Source organism: Manis javanica, chromosome X (genome assembly GCF_040802235.1).
Source record: "Manis javanica isolate MJ-LG chromosome X, MJ_LKY, whole genome shotgun sequence".
Classification (NCBI taxonomy): domain Eukaryota; kingdom Metazoa; phylum Chordata; class Mammalia; order Pholidota; family Manidae; genus Manis; species Manis javanica.
This window is the reverse complement of record NC_133174.1, coordinates 60,889,850-60,898,927: the sequence shown is the minus strand read 5'-3', so window position 1 is coordinate 60,898,927 and position 9,078 is coordinate 60,889,850. Positions and strand designations below refer to the sequence as shown.

Here is a 9,078-nt window from a genome sequence, read left to right as displayed (position 1 = left end):
ACTGAGACCAGGCACCTCATTCTAAAGAGACTTTAGGTTTTGTGTTTGTTTTGAACATGGATGTGCCTTTCTTGGTTCATGTTGGGAACCTCAGCACCTTGAGAACTGAGTGAGGAACAAACCAGTGCCTGGCTCGGGACCAGGCCCCGTCTCCAGACCTTGGTTTGGTTTCCCTCACTGTATCATGGAAGACAGCAAGCACTAAGGACAGGGTGCTCTTGACCACCCCCTACCCCTCACCCCAGGCTGCATGTATTGAGTCTGGATGGGCGGGAGGAGCTGGAGGGCTGAAAAACCCCTGGTTCCTCCTTCTCCTATAATCTGGAGCAGGGGCAGGATTGCCAGTCCAGACTGTCCACTCCCAGAGGCAAGCTCAAAACGTGCCCTCCAGACCCCAGTATTCCTAGGGACCCGCACCAGCTCCATAACTATTTGTGGCATGGTATTATGAATGTATGAATGAATAGTGTTCTTGTGTTCTATATTCCTCCTTTTGCAAGTGTTGCAGAAGAAGGAAAGAGCTGGAAAAAGAGGAGGGGTCTCTAGGAAAATGGGCCAGCAGGCTGCAGTGGGAGCTTGTCCTCCACACCCCCAGTTCCTGCTCACAGGAATAGAAGTTGTTTCCTTGGTGGCAGTGATGTTGGAGAGCCTGCGTACTTTGAGGTGGGGAAAACCCCTAAATGTGAAAAAACCATTTTTCTTGGCTTTGTTTAGGCCGGGCAAGTGGGCAAGTGTATTCTCAATGGCACCCACCCTCTCTCGCAGGGTAGTTGATTGAATCATGTAAATGGTCTATGCAGAGAGGAGGGATGAAACAAAACTCCCTAAACCTAAGCTGTATTCCCTCAGGCCACAGCGGAGCCCTAGCCCTGGCTTCCTCTTCATAAATATTCACGTGACCCGAGAGGCTGAGGACTCACACCCTCACACCCTCGAACCCCTCGCCCTCCCAGCCTCCTGCTCCCGCCCCCTCCCACCGCCCGCAGCCCCGCAGCCCCGCAGCCCCGCAGCCCCCCGCAGCAGCCACAGGGGGAACCAAAGAGACAGAAGCCTTCCCAGCTGCCCGGACCACAGACGCCAACAACCCCCCGCCCCCCACCACACGCCCGCCCGCCCGCGCCCCGCACGCTAGCCCACGACCGAGCGGCGGCGGCAGCAGCAGGCTGCAGGCGGCGGCGACTCGCACCGGCGTGCTCCTGGCAGCGCTCGCCATCCCAGGTGACTTGGACTCGCCAGATCGGCTGGCCCCGGGTCCCCCGCCCCAGCTCCCGCTCGCGCCCCGGGCCCAGGTTCCGGGTCCCACCCGCCCTCCTGCTCTCTCCCGCCTTTCCGCTCCCCAGCTCGCGGGAAGGGAGGTCGCGGCAGCGGCCTGGCGGCACCGGCGACCGTGGCGACAGCGGCAACAGTGGCGGCGGCGGTGGCGGCAGCGGCGGCGGCGGCGGCGGAGGCTGCGGCGGCGACCGTGGCGGAGGCGGTGGCAGAGGCCTCCGTGGCAGAGGCGGAAGCAGAGGTGGAGGCTGAAGTGGAGGCCGAGGCCTCAGTAGAGGAGGCAGTGGCGGAGGCCAACCTGCGGGAGGCAGCGGCCTCCCTGGCAGGGGAGGAGGCGGAGGCCGCCCTGGCGGCCGCGGCCGCGGCTGTGGCCGAGGCCAGCGCAGCCGAAGCAGGCTCTGCAGCAGAGGTTGCGGCGCCCCCCTTGGGGGAGGGGGAGGCGGATGCGGATGCGGATGCGGATGTAGGGGTGGCGGCGGCTGCAGATGCAGATGCGGAGACGGGCGGGGGCTCCGAGGGGAACCCAGACTTTCCTATGGCCTCACTGTACGTGGGCGACCTGCACCCTGAGGTGACAGAGGCAATGCTGTACGAGAAGTTCAGCCCGGCCGGGCCCATCCTCTCCATCCGCATCTGCAGGGACAAGATTACCCGCCGCTCGCTGGGCTACGCGTATGTCAACTACCAGCAACCAGTGGACGCCAAGCGGGCCCTGGAGACCCTGAACTTCGATGTCATCAAGGGCAGGCCAGTGCGCATCATGTGGTCGCAGCGGGACCCATCGCTCCGCAAGAGCGGGGTGGGCAACGTCTTCATCAAGAACCTGGGCAAGACCATCGACAACAAGGCGCTGTACAACATCTTCTCGGCGTTTGGCAACATCCTCTCCTGCAAAGTGGCCTGCGACGAAAAGGGGCCCAAGGGCTACGGGTTTGTGCACTTCCAGAAACAGGAATCAGCCGAGCGGGCCATCGACGCGATGAATGGAATGTTCCTGAACTACCGCAAAATTTTCGTTGGGAGGTTCAAATCGCACAAAGAACGAGAGGCGGAAAGGGGAGCCTGGGCCAGGCAGTCCACCAGTGCTGACGTCAAGGATTTCGAGGAAGACACTGACGAGGAGGCCACCTTGCGATGAAGACATCTCGGGAGCGGGCCAGCCAGCAGAGCCAACCCTTGGCTCCCACCCGGTTTACAACCCTCCCTTTGACCCCTTAACCCACCAGCAGTGTATTGTATTGGGAGTGCAGGTCTCTCTCTCTGTCTCCCCACCCCTTTCCTCTCTCTCTCTCTTCCAGTCTCCACCCCTCCCTCTTTCTCTTCTCCCCTTCCCTCCTCTGGCTTCCCCTCTTCTCCCCTCCCCTCCCTTTCTCCCCCCTCCCCTTCCCTCCCCTCCCTTCCCACCACTCCCCTCCCTTCTTCCCCTCTCCTGTCTTCTCCCTTCCCTTCCCTTTACCCCAACCCGTCAAGGGCGTTGTGAATAACCTTGCTAATCTGTGCCACTTGATAGGTTACAGGCTGCCTCTTCTCCTTGTGGTTTGGTTTAAAAGCACTTTCATTCTCGCTTTGTTTACTACACAGGTGATAACAATTTCATGGTAGAAACATCAATAAGGAGAAGGAAATCAGATGAGGCAAAACCAAGAAAGCAGTTACTCCCCGTGATCCTACCACCCAGAGACAACCACTTTTACCTTTTTGGTGTGCTGTTTTTCCAGGCTCTCCTCTCTGCCCTTCCTCACCACCACCCCACCTTCCCTTTTAACACACTGTTATAGAATGGTTCCTGTATGTGCTGTTTCTTAACCTGCTTTCAGAAACTAAAACCAAACAAAAATCAACCCACTGAACTTCTTTCCATGTTATTCAACAGGCTTCCGAAACGTCATTTTCAGTGCCTGCCGAGTGTATCCATGGACCTTAACATTTCTGTAATCATTCCCGCACTGTTGGACATTCAGGTGGTGCCTAGTTCTCTCCCTGTGTTTAAACCCAACACTGCGTACTCTGATGAGTGAACCCTTCCCTGTCAAGCCAAATCTCCGTTAGCATACTGGATGGCCTTCTTAATTGTGGACTTGCAGGATCCACATGTGGACATTTTAAAGATATTTCCTGTGTGTTGCCAAATGGCCCCTTCATAAGCATTGTACCAATTTGCATTCATGCCAGCCAGCACAGCTAGTAAAAAGAGTATGTCCATTTTCCCTGCATAGTCTCCTAGTCACTGTAATTGACTCTGTGTGTGTGTGTGTGTGTGTGTGTGTGTGTGTGTGTGTGTGTGTGTGTGCGCGCGCGTGCCAGCTTGGTGGGCTGCAAATGGCATTTTGCTGTCCTTGATTGTTTTCCTGGATTTAAATACTGTTTATTACCTCCTTCCCCTGTGTCCACTTACTGCCCTTTTCCCCATGGTCAGAAAAATAATTCAGCTTCATCGCAGCAAAAACATCACAAAGCAGGCAAGTTAAAAGAAGCAAATTAATGCCTCCAGTAAACCATCTTACTGACCATATCTTCTTGAAACATTTTCGTTCATACCTCTGTAATTTCCCAAGAACTACCTGATATATTTTTGACTGCACCTCTGGTATTTTTCTTTTGCATATATCATATGTAAATAATAATGTACATAGTGTTTTTATATCTCCTTTTTCATATTTAATTGTGTGTATATATATATATTTATACACACACATACCCTTGATTTTCAGTCACGTCATTAAAGTTACTTTCAAAATATTTTCTCAGGTTGTTAATATCTCATTGAATTGATGACTCAATAGATGGATGGATGTGTGTACATGTATATCCATGGGTATACCTCTGTTTTTGTAGTTGTGTATATGCACTTTAACTAGTTCCTCACTGTTGATTATCTAGGTTATTCCTGGTTTTTCTTTAACTAAACAAAGCTGCCAAATACATCATAATGCACAAATGCCGGTGACTTTCAAGATCATTTTCTAAACAAACTTAGCTAAAAGAGGAAATGAAGTGTCAAAGGACAAGGGCAGTTTGGCAGAGATGTGCATTATTAAATGGCCATCTATAAAGATAATATAAGTGTATCTTTATAATGTGCAGTAATATTATAAAAGGACCCAGATACTTGTATTATTTTCTGCACTTGTCATTGCAGTCATTTCTGCATTTTCCCAATATTTTATCAAGGAAACAGGAGGGTTTTTTGTTTTTATTTATTTTAAACTTATTTTAAAGAAATTGTATATGATTATAATAGGAAATATCTTTTAAAAATAAAATGTAACAAAGGAAAGTAAAAATCCTAATACTACTACTTGATAAAATAAATTTTTAACAGATATCTACATACCTTTATATTTATAATACAATATGCATTGTTTCATTGGAGGGTATTTTCATTATAACAGTTCTCTGGGATCTTCTAAATCATTAAATATTCTCCTCTAATTCTATTGTTATATAATATTACTTCATAAAGATGATCTATAATTTCTACAACTGAGACTCCTTGGATTATATTGAAAACATTTCTGATTTTTTTACTTATAAGGTCAGTTCTGTGATGAACACCTTTGTGCCTGAATGCCTTGGAATATTTTATTGCTTCCTATTCCTTACTATTAGAATTGCAGGCTGATAGATATGGATGTGTCAAATATTTTTTTTAGTCTGTTGCCAAATGTTTCTCCCCTAAAATATACATCAAGCAGTAGTGTAGAAGAGTGCACATATCCATGCCCAGCTTCTTAAACTGGTCAAAACATTCTTTTAAGTTTTATGAAATTGAAGTGGTTTGCACATTTTTCTTTCATTACTTTGTTTTACAAGTATACTTTTTAAAAAATGAAATCAAGCACATTAAAATGTAGATAACAAACACTTTAGACATTATTTTCTTTTTCTTTTTTTTTTTTACATTTTCGGTTATTTATTTATTTATTTATTTTCATGTTGCAAATGTTTTAATATGTATTTCTAAAGATAAGGATTTCTGTAATACCCTAAATATTATAATGATAGTTTTGTTTTTCATTGCTACTCCTTCCTACATGAATTTGCCCAGGTCTCTTTTTATTTATTTATTTATTTATTAAATTTTTTATTTTCTTATCATTAATCTACAATTACATGAAGAACATTATGTTTACTATGCTCTCCCCTACCCCAAGTCTCCCCCACAAACCGCATTACAGTCACTGTCCGTCAGCATAGTAAGATGTTGTACAATCACTACTTGCTTCTCTGTGTTGCACAGCCCTCCCGTTTCCGCCAACCGCCACACTATACATGCTAATCGTCAAGCCCCCTTTCTTCTTCCCCACCCTTCTCCCTCCCTACCCTCTCATTCTCCCCAGTCTCTTTACCTTTGGTAACTGTTAGTCCATTCCTGGGTTCTATGATTCTGCTGCTGTTTAGTTTCTTCAGTTTTTCCTTTGTTCTTATACTCCACAGATGAGTGAAATCATTAGGTATTTGTCTTTCTCTGCTTGGCTTATTTCACTGAGCATAATACCCTCTAGCTCCATCCATGTTGCTGCAAATTGTAGGATTTGTTTTATTCTTATGGCTGAATAATATTCCATTTTGTATATGTACCACATCTTCTTTATCCATTCACTTGCTGATGGACACTTAGGTTGCTTCCATTTCTTGGCTATTGTAAATAGTGCTGCGATAAACATAGGGGTGCATCTGTCTTTTTCAAACTGGAGTGCTGCATTCTTAGGGTAAATTCCTAGAAGTGGAATTCCTGGGTCAAATGGTAAGTCTATTTTGAGCATTTTGAGGAAACTCCATACTGCTTTCCACAATGGTTGAACTAATTTACATTCCTACCAGCAGTGTAGGAGTGTTCCCCTTTCTCCACAACCACACCAACATTTGTTGTTGTTTGTCTTTTGGATGGTAGCCATCCTTACTGGTGTGAGGTGATATCTCATTGTGATTTTCATTTGCATTTCTCTGATAATTAGCGATGTGGAGCATCTTTTCATGTGTCTATTGGCCATCTGAATTTCTTCTTTGGAGAACTGTCTGTTCAGCTCCTCTGCCCATTTTTTAATTGGATTATTTGCTTTTGTTTGTGGAGGTGCATGAGCTCTTTATATACTTTGGATGTCAAGCCTTTATCGGATTTGTCATTTACGAATATATTCTCCCATAGTGTAGGCTAACTTTTTGTTCTGTAGATGGTGTCCTTTGCTGTACAGAAGCTTTTCAGCTTGATATAGTCCCACTTGTTTATTTTCGCTTTTGTTTTCCTTGTCCGGGGAGATATATTCCTGAAGAAGTCGCTAATGTTTATGTCCAAGAGATTTTTGCCTAGGTTTTTTTCTATGAGTTTTATGATTTCATAACTTACATTCAGGTCTTTGATCCATTTCGAATTTACTTTTGTGTATGGGGTTAGACAGTGATCCAGTTTCATTCTCTTACATGTAGTTGTCCAGTTTTGCCAGCACCATCTGTTGAAGAGACTATCATTTCCCCATTGTATTTCCATGGCTCCTTTATCATGTATTAATTGGCCACATATATGTTTGGGTTAATATCTGGAGTCTCTAATCTGTTCCACTGGTCTGTGGCTCTATTCTTGTGCCAGTACCAAATTGTCTTGATTACTGTAGCTTTGTAGTAGAGCTTGAAGATGAGAAGTGAGATCTCCCCCACATTATTCTTCCTTCTCAGGATTGCTTTGGTTATTTGGGGTCTTCGGTGATTCCATATGAATTTCTGAACTATTTGTTCCAGTTCATTGAAGAATGCTGTTGGGAATTTGATAGGGATTGCATCAAATCTGTATATTGCTTTGGGCAGGATGGCCATTTTGACTATATTAATTCTTCCTAGCCAAGAGCATGGGATGAGTTTCCATTCGTTAGTGTCCTCTTTAATTTCTCTTAAGAGTGTCTTATAGTTTTCAGGGTATAGGTCTTCACTTCTTTGGTTAGGTTTATTCCTAGGTATTTAATTCTTTTTGATGCAATTGTGAATGGAATTGTTTTTCTGATTTCTCTTTCTATTGGCAAATTGTTAGTGTATAGGAAAGCCACAGATTTCGGTGTGTTAATTTTGTATCCTGCAACTTTGCTGTATTCCGATATCAGTTCTTAATAGTTTTAGAGTGGAGTCTTTAGGGTTTTTTATGTACCTGCACATAGTGACAATTTAACTTCTTCTTTACCAATCTGGATTCCTCGTATTTCTTTGTTTGGTCTAATTGCTGTGGCTAGGACCTCTAGTACTATGTTAAATAACAGTGGGGAGAGTGGGCATCCCTGCCTTGTTCCCGATCTTGGAGGAAAAGCTTTCAGCTTCTCGCTGTTCAGTATGATGTTGGCTGTGAGTTTATAATATATGGCCCTTATTATGTTGAGGTACTTGCCCTCTATTCCCATTTTGCTGAGAGTTTTTATCATGAATGGATGTTGAATTTTATCAAATGCTTTTTCAGCATCTATGGAGATGATCATGTGGTTTTTGTCTTTCATTTTGTTGATGTGGTGGATGATGTTGATAGATTTTCGAATGTTGTACCATCCTTGCATCCCTGGGATTAATCCCACTTGGTTGTAGTGTATGATCCTTTAGATATATTTTTGAATTCGGTTTGCGAATATTTTACTGAGTATTTTTGCATCTATGTTCATCAGGAATATTGGTCTGTAATTTTCTTTTCTGGTGGGGTCTTTGCCTGGTTTTGGTATTAGGGTAATGTTGGCTTCATAGAATGAGTTTGGGAGTATTCCCTCCTCTTATATTTTTTGGAAAACGTTAAGGAAAATAGGTATTATATCTTCTCTGTATGTCTCATAAAATTCCGAGGTAAATCCATGTGCCCCGGGGCTTTTGTTCTTGGGTAGTTTTTGATTACTGCTTAAAATTCTTTGCTGGTAATTGGCTTGTTTAGTTTTTGTGTTTCTTCCTTGGTTAGTCTTGGAAGGTTGTACTTTTCTAGGAAGTTTTCCATTTCTGCTAGGTTTTCAAGCTTCTTAGCATATAGGTTTTCCTAGTAGTCTCTAATAATTCTTTGTATTTCTGTTGGCTTTGTCGTTATGTTTCCTTTCTTGTTTCTGATTCTGTTGATGTGTGTTGATTCTCTTTTTCTCTTAATAAGTCTGTCTAGAGGCTTATCTATTTTGTTTATTTTCTCAAAGAACCAGCTCTTGGTTTCATTGATTTTTTTCTATTGTTTTTTTCGTTTTTTTCTTAGAGGGCATCTCTCATATTTATTGATCAAATGGTTGTTAACAACAATAAAAATCTGTATAGGGGGTCAATGCTCAATGCACAATCATTAATCCATCTCAAGCCTAATTCTCGTCAGTCTCCAATCTTCTGAAGCATAACGAACAAGTTCTTACATGGTGAACGAATTCTTACATAGTGAATAAGTTACATGGTGAACAGTACAAGGGCAGTCATCACAGAAACTTTCGGTTTTGATCATGCATTATGAACTATAAACAATCAGGTCAAATATGAATATTAGTTTGATTTTTATACTTGATTTATATGTTGATCCCACATTTCCCCCTTTATTATTATTATTATTATTTTTATTTTTAATAAAATGCTGAAGTGGTAGGTAGATGCAAGATAAAGGTAGAAAACATAGTTTAGTGCTATAAGAGGGCAAATGTTCATGATCAGGTGTGTGCCTATGGACTAAGTATTAATCCAAGCTAGACAAGGGCAGCAAAACATCCACGGATGCAGAAGATTTCTCTCAAGCAGGGGGTGTGAGGTTCTGAGCCTCACCTCTGTTGATCCCCAATTTCTCACCGGATGACCCCCCTGAGACTGTGCCTGTCTTAGGTTGTT

At 43.9% G+C, this 9,078-nt stretch overlaps 1 protein-coding gene across 1 annotated transcript; it reads left to right on the top strand.

Moving 5' to 3' along the window:
- Nucleotides 1-1,232: 1,232 nt before the first annotated feature.
- On the top strand, nt 1,233-3,999 carry LOC108388477 (polyadenylate-binding protein 1-like 2). Its single transcript, XM_073227692.1, has one exon. It carries the CDS (start codon nt 1,805-1,807, stop codon nt 2,405-2,407), a length of 603 nt encoding a protein of 200 aa, XP_073083793.1. The 5' UTR covers nt 1,233-1,804; the 3' UTR covers nt 2,408-3,999.
- Nucleotides 4,000-9,078: the final 5,079 nt, after the last annotated feature.